Genomic DNA, 13531 nt, shown 5'->3' with positions numbered 1-13531 from the left:
TGAGTATTTAGCATGTTTTTGTAAATGGGGAAAAAAGACCAGATTGTTTGGGAACATTGAGGTGGAAGGAAACAAACAAAATAAGAGTTGCAAAATCTTTTTGTACAGATGTGTAAATGAGACAAAATAAATTTGACAAGGCCACTTTTACACCCAGAACAAAAGAGCAGAGGTGGAGTCCTTATTGTTCCTCCCTCTGCACACCACTTACAGGCCTCATAAGAATATGTTGTTCATCTCAAACTTCATTAGAAAATATTAATTTAATTTAATTTCATGAATCGCTTTGGTAAAGTCTCACTGTAGCACTGTATCACTGACCAGTGAGTGGGACTTAAACAAAACAAAATAGTTCTTTAAATTCAGACAAAATGTAAAAGTTTCCTCTGGGCATATTGTGTCAAAATAATGGGATTAATTAGTGCAGTGCGCTGTATCTGTTTTGTGTGATACATGTGGAGAGTATGTGTTTGAGGGTTAAACGTAAGTGGAGAGGTGAGAGAGCTTGCAGTCAGATCAAATAGCAGTTGCTATTCCAGAAGCTGTGTCCATGTAGGGAGGCTTCTATAAACTGCTTTAGTGCAGTCGCAGGAGCCCTGGGAGGCCGTAGGAAGGGCTGAGGAGTGAGTGTGTGTGTGTGTGTGTGTGTGTGTGTGTGCGCGTGTGCGCACACATACGAGTGTGACATATTCTTCATACATTATATTTTATTAGCACGAAAGTGTGTTTCCGCTGAGGTTTGCGAGTGAGTTCTTATGAGAATTGGGATGCAGTTTGACAAGACAGAAAAGTTCTTGCAGAGTGTTGTAATGGCGAAGGCGGACACACGATACATCGGCGGTGTCAGAGTCCACCGAGTGAAAGTAGAAATGATGATTGATGGGCTGTGAGAGCGGCCATCTTGATCTGATCAGAGCAGTCCTGTGGGTCTGTAAATAGAATAAAAACCTGGATGAGTTAGAGAAAATTACTTGGTTGATGGTGGTGTTTCTCCCATTACAGTTATGTTTACAGTTTGGTGTTTGTGCCAGCAAACTAAACAGAACTAAAGCTAAAATTTGAAGCATTCTGTGTTAACAACAAATGAATCGATGTGTGAGTTGATGCAGTACAATGCTGCAACCACCCCAGTTTTAGTTATTATTCTTTAAGCTCAGTGCTGGTGTTGAAAATGGAGACTTGTGTTTATGAGGAAGCAGAGAGCCACACGCTGCAAAGACTGTGACCTCAGTGGCAAATGACACACAGAGGGTACACGGCCGAACACCTACAAAATGTCACCTCAGGTCCTAATGGTGTCGGACTCAAATGCTACGTTTATGACGATCATTCACACAGAGCTTTCCTGTAGTAATGAGACAAACTGAATACAACATGTCTTTATAAAAAGTGAACTAAGCTCATAATGTTAGAGCTGAATGTTGGCTGCATGCAGTGGATATTTATAGGCTGGTGGTAGCAGAAGTTACAGTCGTCAGTTGGAAGTCTGCTGAGCTGATAGGTCTGATAGGTCTCTTATAATAGGTCTGAGGTCACAGAGATATCATTATGTACTTATAATGGCTTAAAAAGCTGCAGTTGCAAAGTATTCTGCCAGAGCATTGCTAGCTCTAGTTAGAATATAAAAATGTGAGCAGAAAATCATAATCTTTGAATTTATCTGAGCCTGAGATGTAATTGTAGGTGTAATATATTTTCCTAGTTGCCACTGTCATTTTAAGATTTTGTGTAGCCATTGTTATAACCTGAGCTGTTCCATGCGAAGCGAGAGATGTTTATTAGCTGTTACATCCGACATGCTCCATGTGTTTGTGTTAGCAGCTCTCGGCAGACGCCAACCGAGGACTTCCTGAATGACGAGGCACACAGCGGCGGTCACATGTGGTCAGTCTGGAGTCACTTCAGTTTCACAACCTACAAATAACAAAATGAAATCAGAGTTGTTAAGATCATCTGACTAAGTGATTAGATGACCTTTTTGTGGCTCTCTAACGGAGACAGATGTAGAATCACAAGGTCGACAGTGACTTGCTCTTTTGGCTAAATGAATGCTGGGAAATGTAGCTGGGTTGCAAGTTACTATAGACAGCCTTAGATCAGTTTCACACATACTGTAGGTCTTCATGGTCAAGGTTCCTGTTAAGATGGAATTAGCTGACCATAGATCTGCCTGGACAGTTTTGCCTCTTATTTCAGAGAAAGAACTCGGCTACTGAAATTAGACACAACCCTCCCCCTCCTCCCACCCACAACCCGTTCTCCTTCTCAGGCCAGCCACACTGTCATAAATCCTCCACAACGGCTTACACCAATTTATCTCCCTCGTCGTCAGTCTCTGAGTCCAGAATTCATTAAACGACAAAAGACTCTGTGCTGCGGCTGCTGCCAACCATGAACCTGTACACTCACCTTTATTCTCCACCATCGATCATGTAGTCAGTCAGTTCATCTGTTGGCTGGTGTAACAAGGAGGAGGGTGAAAGCTCAGAGTGAACAATGAAAGATACAGATGCTGTGTGTGCAGCACAAGCAGAAAAAAACAGGGTTATTGCTTACAAGCTTGCAGGCACTATTCCCAGCAATATACCAGAAAATACAATTTTTTCTATTTTTACATCAAACACAGTAGCCTTTTCTTTCATGAAGGTGGCATTTAGGCATTTTAACAGCATAGTTCAAGAGATGGCAATGTTTGTCTATCATTGTCTGTTGTTGGATCATCATGAAATATTGTACAGATTATTTGTGATGCCCAGAAGATAGATCCTAATGACTTTGGAATGAAGTTTATGGTTTTCAGTGAACTGTCTAAACAACTGTTGGATGGTCAGCCATTAGATTAGATACAGATTATCATATTTTCATCCAATGCCACCATCAGGTCAAAATTTTAGTTTGCTCAGTATTTTGGTTCATGGTAAAAATACATTTGCATTAGCTCCAGTTGTATTTTGAGTTTAGTGCTAATTAGTAAATGTTAGCATGCTAACATGGTAAACTAAGATTGTGAAGATGGTAAACATGACCTCTAATGTCAGCATGTTAGCATTGTCATTGTGAGTATGTTAGCGTACTGTTGTTAGCACTTAGCTCAAAGCACAAAGTATAGCCTCACAGAGCTGCTAGCATGGCTGCAGGACGCTTGCGTCTTCTTAGCCAGTACTTCATAGTGTACCAGTTAGTTGCATAAAAACACATCATAAATCACATTTTAAGATTTATCTCTCTCATCATGTGCAACTGCAGACTTGTGCATGCAACCCATCATCACTACCCGACAATTTTAAAATCATCTGTTCTCAAAATAGATTCCACTGAAAAATCTCAAAATTTGAAAGATGTGCCACTGTGTTCTTGCTCTTTCGATTCCAGTCAGCATTTCTGCTGCCTCTGAGAAGTGAGCACCTGTACACGTGCACGCGCGTGCGCTGCTGGAGGGGCACATTGTTAAGTTTTGGCAGGTATTTCATGCTGGCATCATCATTCTCATAGCACATCAACCTGGAACCATGTGGCAGTGGAACACAATGTAAGTCAGTATAATGGAGCAGAGCAGGACACAATGTTTCCTCACACTGAGCCCAAGCAATTAATATGACCATGCAGACAGATGGCTGTGTCAAAACAGGTGATTGACTGAACCAGGTTAGCGATCCGTTCCCCTGAGTTGCTCAGGGAACTGAGCTGTGGACAGAAAATAAATGGAGTACCTGGGTTGCGGATGATGTGGTGCAGGATTGTCAGGACAGTATTTCCATGTGGCCCAAGTCGTTTTATTTCTTAGAGCACTGTGACACTCCTTGTGTGTTTGTGTAACTTGTTCTGGTTGCTTGTGTGCTGCTCTGAATCAAAATCAGTCTTCATAGACTTTTCCACTTTAAAATTCTGCAGGTGGTGTTGTCGTAGCACAGGGAGGATGTGTAAACACAGCTCGACATTGTGGTTATAAATCTCAGGACTGAGCCTAATGTTGTGTTCTGTTTGTGCAAAACTCATCCTTAAATCTTTAAAACATTAGCATTGTTCTCACTGTTTGTGGGCGGAGGACTGTCGTTTTTCATCACCTGCTCCACCTGTTCTCTCACCAGCTAAAATCCCCTGTGCCTACATTGTATCTCAGTGGCATCTGGCACAGGGTTTATACACACATACACACACACTTTAACTAGAAGAGATGACCTAGGCCTTTTATCCTCTAAACACAGACATAAATCCGTTGGTTTGGACTCAGGCCTTGCACTGGAGGCCAGTGGTGGCCCTGTTGTCAGCAGGGTCTCTGGGATATTAGCCTGTTAATCCTTTGTAGAGAAGAGGAGGAAAGGAAAGCTGATAAATTGATGTTTGGGAAATGATTCACTTACAGTTTAACCGGCTGAAAATGTAACTTGAAACTACTATTTACCCAGATTTGGATTTGATACAAGAAACCTTCTTTGTTTATTATCAGAATTGAAAGAACATTCCTATTTATTTTCACTTTGCTAACTTTCCTCCTTCCAAGATAAGATAACATACAGTATGCCTGGAAATGAATGCAGCAGATTTATGCTGTTATAATACCCAGAACTGATCCACACGGAAACATGTGTGACTCATTTAAGTTTAATAATGTTACTATGTTTGAACAGTGCTTTATTTATGAATTAATCTGATGACCTTTGCATGTGCTTCCTCCTCTGCTAACAGCAAATCATTTCTTTTTTCATCTAGCAGTTTTAGTCAGTTCATTCTTTGAGAAGCCAGAACTATTAAATGTTTAGCATTTTTATTAGAAAAATGACTAAGACCACCACGAAATTTGATGCCTTAATTATTAATTTTTTGTCAGTTGATTAATTGAAAAATCATCAGCTCTACATGAAATGTTAATGACATTTTTAGCTCTTTGTAAACTTCTGAGATGAATAAATATGCATCTCAGCTTGTGTTTATCAAAAATGCAAGTTAATCTGAACAGATAGTCTGTGTTTCCCTGTCTGAATTGGTTTTAGGGGCACAAAGAGGTGACTCATTACTTTAATAGAAAACTTAATGTCTGCAGTCTGTTTGTATGATGGTGTTTCAGATGTGATTTGCAGATGAGAGCATAACTTTGGGAAATTGGTTATCTGCAGCTGAAGAAGTGACGTCACCATTTGTAGAGTGTAAGAGGAAGTTGGTTGAATGTTACTCCCAGTTAACCGCTTGTGTAACAGTTGTTTAGGTGTAACAGGGGGATAGGAGGTGAGTGCACGAGGCAGGAGAGTTCAGGTTGGCCTATTAGACGTGTGTGTTTTGGTGGGTGGTTTCAGTTCTTGCTCTTATGTCATTGTGCCAAATTGCCTGTGCACCAGGTTCAGGGTTCCGGGTCTCTGTGAGGGGGGATATTTAAAGCCCACAAAGGGGGAGAAGAGGAGGAGGAGGAGGAGTTGGGTGTGGGGTGGTGGCTCCTAAATGTCGGCTACACCTGTTGTGTGTTGTAACTCCTCTCGCCTCTCTCTCCACCATGTGCTGTCACTTTATCGGCTGTTGAAGCCAAGTGGAGGAATTCAGGGCGATTGCTGTTTACAAGAGACCCCTGACGCAAGGAAGTGACGTCAGAGAAGCCGGTCAGAAAAACAAACACGGTGATTTGAGAGCGAGGCAGATATTACTGCATCTCTCTCACAGTCGGTTTTGCAACAGGAAAGAGTCAGCTGTTCTGATGTTTGTAGGCCTGGGTATTAAACCTCAGTGATTATTTTTGGTGTCGATTGAAATGTGTCATGTACTGAAAGCTGGAACTGAATGTCTGGTCAAGTAATCCTGTTTACTTATATTTTGATCAGATGGTTCTTGGTTTATTTTATCATTCAATGTGGGTTTGGTTTGCGAATATCAGTCCTCGTGACAGGAAGAGGCTGCAATCGTCCAAAAAGTCACAAACACAGCAAACTTCCCCTGTGGGTTTTTTTTTTTTTTTTTTTATATAACGCTTTCTCTGTGATGACAAGTGCTGATGGGAGTGTTGTTTGTCCACTCAGAGCTGATATGGCTCAGGGCGGCTGTTTGAATCTGTCAGAAGTGTTACGGTTGAGGACTTATGCAAGTGTAACTGTCACAGTGATGGTTTTCAACACAGTTTTGATTTGTGCAAATGTAGAAAAATGTCATCATGTCAGCAGTTTTTGAAAGTGTTTTTTTCTAATGTGAACACTTACTGGTAGCTGTTTAAATGTAGGTGACATCCCCTTCTAATGGAAGACTCAGATGGATTGATTTTGTAATATTTATATATATTTATATCTTAGTTTGGTATGGATGATTTTTCACTGAGAAAGTAGAGCTCAGCATTGGAGCAGTTTTACTCCATTAGTCCTGACAAATCATGCTCTTCTCCACTCAGTTTTTTGCTGACAGGTTGTTACACTGCCAGTCAGCTGTGTCCAGTTCAGTGTCCTTCTAAGACTTTGAGTTGCCGGTGACAATGGGAAAGTTGTATCTCAGCCAACAATGTAAATTACACTAAAAGAGTGAGAGAATTTGCAGGATTCTGTGAATTTTAAAAGAGAAAAATACTCTGAGTTTGTTTTTCTGTGTCTGGGTCTTACATTATTTAAAATAAGACCTCCACTGTGTCCTGCACAAATTCAAAATTGCTTTGACTGTCTATGAGAACTGTTTAAGCCCAATTTATTAAGAGGACAAAATAAAATAAATCCCCAGACGAACACACCATCAGATTGTGAAACAAGAGGTTAATATAAACTTAAAAACGACAGTAACACAACAGGGAAACCATTTGTGTTTTGTGTCTGTGTTTGTAATGTGTATTGATCCATGGTTTGTTTACACTGGGAGCTGCAGGTTTTTTATTGTGGGGGGAAAGGTGCATATTCCCCTCTTTGTGCAAACAGGTTCAAAATCACTGGACTGTTTTTACATCTGTGGTTTCAGCTTTTTTCTCAGAGCTGTAACTTGGGTAATTTAGGAGATGAGTATGTATATATTATGTGTTAAAAGTAGGTTTATATTTTCATACGTGTACAATACATAATCATATGTTTATAGATTTACCTTTAAATTTTGCTGTGCATGTATGTAATTGTGATCTTACTTAGTCCAAGTTTGAATGTGTGTGTGTGTGTGTGTTCTCAAGCATCACAAACATAGTGACCTCATAAACGAAAGAGCACTGTGTTTTTATGTGCTGGCTATTATTGTGTACGCTGTGAGCGCATGTGAGTGTGCTGTGATTTGTTAATGTGGCATGCCTGGATGTGTGTGTGTGAGAGTCCAGGACATGACCGCTGAACAGGTGTGTGACAAAGGTAGCTGTGGACAGGTGTGAATGGAGTCAACCATGTCAATCTTGCAGACAGGCAATTAAACACCCTGTGTTATATTAAGGTGGACAAACATACTGAATATATACAGCAGTTGTATGTGAACTTAAAGCCTGTGTAGATCTACGCTATAGATGTTGATTCATACTGACATATTACAAATGACAGTATAAATGAGAAGAAAACAGCATATTTTCTACTGTTTAAGATCTGTAAATTAGATACTTTCTTCTTTCTCAAACACCCTCTAAGAATTTGGAGATGGCCATACAAGTACAATATGCCATTATTATGTTCTATCAATATTTTGATTTTTAAACTGAATGGAATAGAAGAACAAGATCATGGGTTCAACAGACAAACTTACTTTTTTTTTTTTTTTAAAGTTCTTTCTTTTGATTGTTTCCTGCATCACAGTCCTCTCATAGTTTCTCTCACTACAGTAGCTTTGTGTCAGTGGATAAAAAATGTGCCAAATGTTGAAATCTTGAGTATAAAGCTGTTGAGAGATTATGGGATTAGGTGCGGGCCGTGTTCCCTCTTAACAAGATCAGTATATATACATGTTTTCATTCCACACAAACACTCCAGCAGTGTTTTCCCTGATTAAACCAGCCATTTCTGACTGAAGGTGCAAATTTGTGAAGTCAGCTACTGTGTACTTTTGTTATTAAATCTACACAGTCTGCTATGGAGAAAGACTGGACGCTGTGAGGAAACATTGTGAAGAGTTGGATGTAAATTAAGTCCTCACTATCCATCTCAGAAGCAGAAGTGTAAATGTCTGCTTTTTAGTTTTTTATGTTTATATGTTGTACGTTATTTGCTCAGTGGATAAAAATTTTCCCAATTTATTCTCCTTATTTTGTAAAGCGTACAGTAGTTGCAAAAAAATATGTTTTGCCATCTTTGGAAGGAATTTTAATTCAGTTATTGTTGGATATTCATCTTTTTATTCATAATTTCTCAATACAGAAATGAAAAAATCCTGATAAGTGCAAGCTATAGTTATAAGTCTGTAAAACAAATTTAACTTGACCAAAGTATGTGACTTAAAACATGGTTTTCTCCACTGTCCTGTCAGCGTTTTAGAGACTGTGATGAGTTGTATTTTACTTGCTGACCTGAGCAAAGTAAAACACCTGGATCTTCCATGTGTATTCATGTCAGTAGTGACGGACATAGATTCTCTCAAAGGCTGATTACAGGGAGCAACCTGCCCTTCTGAAAAACTCCTTTGTGCTGATCAGTACTTTCTACCGTGTCTGCTCTAACAGAACTACATCAGGGCTTTGTTGTGATAAAATATGAATGCAGGTATTGACCAGGTCTGTTCAGACAGTGTATCTTACTCATGGCTTCCCCTCTGAGGCCGGCAGCAGTAACTCCAGGCAGCGCTGCAGTTGCGTCAGCTCTTTGACGGACAGCAGAACTAGCTGACATTATTAAGACCTCTGAGCCTGTTCAAATGGGAAAAGGTGTGTGTGTGTGTTGTAGGAACATGTGTGTATGTGCATGTCAGCTGTATTGAGGGTCAGCAGCCCTGATTCCCTGTGGGGGGTTTGGGGGGGTGTAGTTATGACAGGCATTCAGCTTGACTACCGTGACCTCGTTTCACAAGAAGGACCTGTAAAAAGGCCCAGGCCGAGCTGAGCCAGGCCAGACCGACAGGTGTGGACAGACAGGAGAGAGAGGAGAGGGAGGGAGGGGGTTGATGCCAGGACGGAGGGTGACTTCATGCTGGTGGACTCTGTAGACCACCACAGGCATTTAAACAAACCCAGGGGTTGAGATAATAGAGCTTTACAGATGCAGGGGAATAGAACTAATAGCTTCTGACTCTCACAGGTATGACAGATAATAGTTTTTTATCCTCCTGTGCTCTGTAAAGCGTTTTGGATTTAATGAACTGGGGATTATGTTTGTATTAGGTTAAGTGAATCCTTGATTTCAATTACCTCCAGTTTAGTTTCTAACAGCTCTTCTTTGATGTAGGCGAGGTTTAACTCCTCTCATGTTTCCCACACTTTCTCGGGTTGATTATTTTATATCCTGTAATTTTCTTCAATCCATTCCTTCCTCCCCTTCTCCTCCTCCTCCTCCTCCCCCCTTTCTCTCTCTCCGTCTTGGATGCTTACAGTTCACCTCAGGAATCCTGCCTTCTCAGCTGTCCGGTGGTGTCCCATAGCAACCCGATTTAGCCTCCGCTGCCTCCTCCTCCTCCTTTTTGCCCTCCTCCAAACCCCCCCTCCACTTTTCAGTCTTTTCTCCTCCTCCGCCTCCTCTACCTAATTTAGCCCCCCCCGCACTCCTTCAGCCCTCTACCTCCTTCCTTTCACACACACCTTCTCGTCTGCTCTCCAGCTTGGCCTGGTGGCCTGTGTGTGCTGGATTAGGAGTCTGTCTAAATTTGGTCATGCATGGCAAAGGAGACAAGCACCTGCTGGGACCCCGGCTGGTTGGACAGGCGGCCTCCTCTTCTCTCCAGGCCCTTACATCAAATTACACCAGGGCCTGGGCATTCCTGTCACTCCTCTCACTTCTCCACTTCGCTGCCTCTCTCTTTCTCTTACTTCAAGTGTCTTTCCTTGGCCTTTAAAGTCTGAAGTTCAGTTTGAATTCGTAATGCTTTACAGGAATGAAAAACCGTCTCTCTGTCCAAGTGTATTGCAACTTTTAAGCTTTTAAGTCTCAAAAGTAAAAATACTTCCAGTGTTTTTCCAGTGTATTTTGAATAGAATTTACAGTAGGGTTGTTTTTATATTATTAGGTATTCATGCAGAAGAATCATGGTCAAGTTGAATTTTATAAATTGATTATGAACATAATCCTGATCTGCAAAGTATCTAGTAATTTGTAGAGCAAAAAAATTTAGTGAGGTGCTAGTATCAAGTAGCATAAAATGTAAATACCCAATGTACAAGCACCTTCCACTGCTTCCATTTCTGTTACTACAAAGAGCGAGAGACAGGATTAGATAATCAGAGGAACCTGTAGCTCTGCTGTACTTTGAGGAAGTGTACTGTGCAGAAGTTTTGAGAAAGTAAAAAGTCAAGTGAGGAAGCTTCCAAAATTAATAGCATGAGTTATTACCTACATACAAATTCCAGTAAACAGTAAAAAACCAAAATCAAATCTGTATTCTGTGCGACCGCCCTATGCCTTTCTCCTCTGTACACGTGCACAGGTTTTCAAGGTACTCGGCTGGTAGATTGTCCCACAGCACAGTTCTTCTGTGGATTTAGGCTGTCTCAGTGTCAGTCTCATGTAATCCCAGACTGACTTTGTGATGTTGAGATCAGGTCTCTGTGGGGGCCTGACCATCTGTTGCAGGACTCCTTGTTCTCCTCTCTGAATATAGTTCTTTATGACTCTGGATGTGTGTTTGTGGTTGTTCTCATGCCGCAGAATTAATGTGAGACCGATCAGATGCCTCCCTCCGTGGTTTTGTTTGAAGGAATCTAAACATCTAAAATGCCTAAAATCTTTGCACAGTGCTGCACATCACACCATTTCTTTACACCTTCTGGCTGAAGATATTTAGTTTATTATCAGGTATGAGAGAAATGCAGAAAACTAGCAGACCTGAGAAACTAGAACCAGTTAATGTTTGGTGATTTTACTTAAAAATTGGCTTTAAATGGTCAGTGCAAAATATCTCTCCCTGTTTCTCTTCTTTCTTTCTTTCTTCTTTCACAGTGTGTTCTCTCGACTGTCCTCTCTCTCTGTCAGATGCACCAGTTTCTTCTTCTGTTTCTCTCTCTCTCTGTCTCTGGTGCTTTGCTCCTCTGTCCACCCATGTAGATCTATAGTCACACTACATTTTTGTTTCTAGATTGTTTTAATGTACTCTGCTGTAATATAAAATGGATGCTCTCACCCCATTTCATTGCTAATTTATACTTCTCTCTCTCTGCATGTCTTTGCTCAGTCTCTCTCTCCTCACTCCGCCCACGCTATCATCTGTAGTTAGTTATTCAGCTCATGTACTTATTCTGTTTCTACACCCACACATCCAAACCCTGGCAAAGTTTTGGCACTACAGTAGCAGCCCTTACACACACACACACACACACACGCATTCTTGAGTTTGAAGGCACACACACTACACATCCACATTTGAAGCTAAACACCATGAAAGCCTCTCAAAATACCATTCAGTGATTGATCGAACGGCCTGATGGAACCAATTGAATTGTCCCCGACGTGCACGACCGACGCCATTAGGCAATTTTCCAGACAGACCAAAAAGCAAGCACTCAGCAGGCTGAGAGCCATTTACATCACTGTCTGCGTTCTGCCCATTACGCACAGCACCATCACCTAATGAACAGTTTGGTTTCTAAAATGAGATCCCTGGTTTTTTAAAGATGCAGCGCCCACTCTTACAAAATGCTTGACACAACACAGGGACTTTACAGCAGGTACTTACTGGTCTCAAAACACAAATAGACTCATTCTGATGTCTTTGAATTACCACCTCCAAGCAGTAAATGATTTTCAAGTGAACACATTAGGGCTGCAACAAATGGTAATTGTCATTATCGCTAAGACTTTTAATTATTTCTTGATAAGCCTTCACAGTGTCAGAAAATAATGAAAATTGTAACAAGGTAACATCTTAAGATATCATGATTAATCCAACCAACACTCCAAAAGCCCAGAAATATTACATTTACATTGATTTAAAGCCTTAAATTTGAAGAGCTAGAAATGGAAAATATTCATCATTTTGCTTTATAAATGGCTTAAACAACCATTTGGTCATCAAGAGTTTTCATTTGGACCATCTTTGTACCAAATTACTTTCTGTGTCTGTGAAATTGTCTTATGTGACAGTTTCCTGTAACATTAGCCTGTTTTACTTTGTCAGTTGTTCATACACCTGTACTTTGAATGTTAGATTACCTGTTGTAATCTTTCTTTAATCTGTGATCATTCATTTAGTTTTTACCACAGGCGTAGAATGACTTCCCCAAAGGACAATGAATAAACTAAACTAAATAATAATCTAAGCCAGGAGTCCGTCTGAGCTTGCTCAGGACTGTTGACTCCACGGTGGTTCGTCAGACTGACACAAATGTCATACTGTGTATATGTGCACTCTCCCCGTCAGCAGCCACAGTCATAACAAGGTCACAAATTGAAGTGGACAGTTCAGGCTTTGCTAAGCAGTTTGGACTCTGCTCTCAGAAGGGGAACACAGAGCTGTGTTTGTGTATGTGTGTGTAGCAGGTAAAGTTATGGTGCTTGCTGTCAGTGTCTGTGAGTGTATTTGTTGCAGTCAGATAGGTGACAGTGTAACCCTCTTTATCTTCTCTCTGTCAGACCTTCACAGCTTGGTGTAACTCCCACTTGAGGAAGGCCGGGACACAGATCGAGAACATTGAAGAGGATTTCAGAAATGGCCTCAAACTCATGCTGCTGCTGGAGGTCATATCAGGTGGATCTCATTAACATACTCACAGATGTATTGTGAAATGCTGTTTTTCAGGGAACTTAAGTAGCTTAAACAACATATTGAAAAGAATGTATTGGGTTTTGTCCATCTGACAATCCAAGACCCAAAGACGATTCAGTTTAAAGTAAAACTGAATAAAACTGAGAAAATCTGCAAATTGTCACACTGGAGAAGCTTGAACCAGAGAGTGTTTGACATTTTTTGCTCAAAGATGAACTTAAACCATTAACTGATTATTAACAGTTGGCAAATTAATTTTCTGAGTAAGTGTTTCAGCTCCAGTAAATCTCTTTCTTTGTCTTCAGGCGAGAGGCTGCCCAAACCTGACAAAGGCAAGATGCGTTTCCACAAGATCGCCAACGTGAATAAAGCCCTGGACTTCATCTGCAGCAAGGGGGTCAAGCTGGTGTCTATTGGTGCTGAGGGTGAGAGTCCTGCCTTGACTAACAACTTCCTGACATTATTTTCCTCCCTCGGCTCTACCCGTTTTCTTCTGCTTTTAATTAATATACCAAGGTCACTTAGTCTTTGCTTTTCTTGGACGTGTTTTCGAGCACCAGATGGCTGGTGAAGTTTACAGCAACAGGAGAATTCAGATGAGCTGGCAGTGACAGGAAAGTAAACTACAGTTCATCCAACTGAGACTAAAGATGAGGAATTAGCTGCAATACACAAGAGCTTCTTATTTAATTTAAAATATTTAAATGTACTCTAAGTGACCATGTATACTGGAAACGTCCTTGGTCAAATGACTGTTATTTTGTTG

At 40.8% G+C, this 13531-nt stretch overlaps 1 protein-coding gene across 1 annotated transcript in view; it reads left to right on the top strand.

Moving 5' to 3' along the window:
- actn3b (actinin alpha 3b) overlaps window positions 1–13531 on the top strand; it is a 33084-nt gene that overhangs the window by 6196 nt on the left and 13357 nt on the right. Inside the window, exons 2-3 of the mRNA XM_018677116.2 lie at window positions 12633–12747; window positions 13071–13190. Coding sequence (XP_018532632.1) covers window positions 12633–12747; window positions 13071–13190 — 235 coding nt within the window. The remainder of the gene's footprint in view (window positions 1–12632; window positions 12748–13070; window positions 13191–13531) is intronic.

This window comes from Lates calcarifer, linkage group LG14, assembly GCF_001640805.2.
Source record: "Lates calcarifer isolate ASB-BC8 linkage group LG14, TLL_Latcal_v3, whole genome shotgun sequence".
In the NCBI taxonomy this organism is placed as follows: domain Eukaryota; kingdom Metazoa; phylum Chordata; class Actinopteri; family Centropomidae; genus Lates; species Lates calcarifer.
Note: the sequence above shows the minus strand (reverse complement) of the source record. Positions and strands in the feature narration are given on the sequence as shown.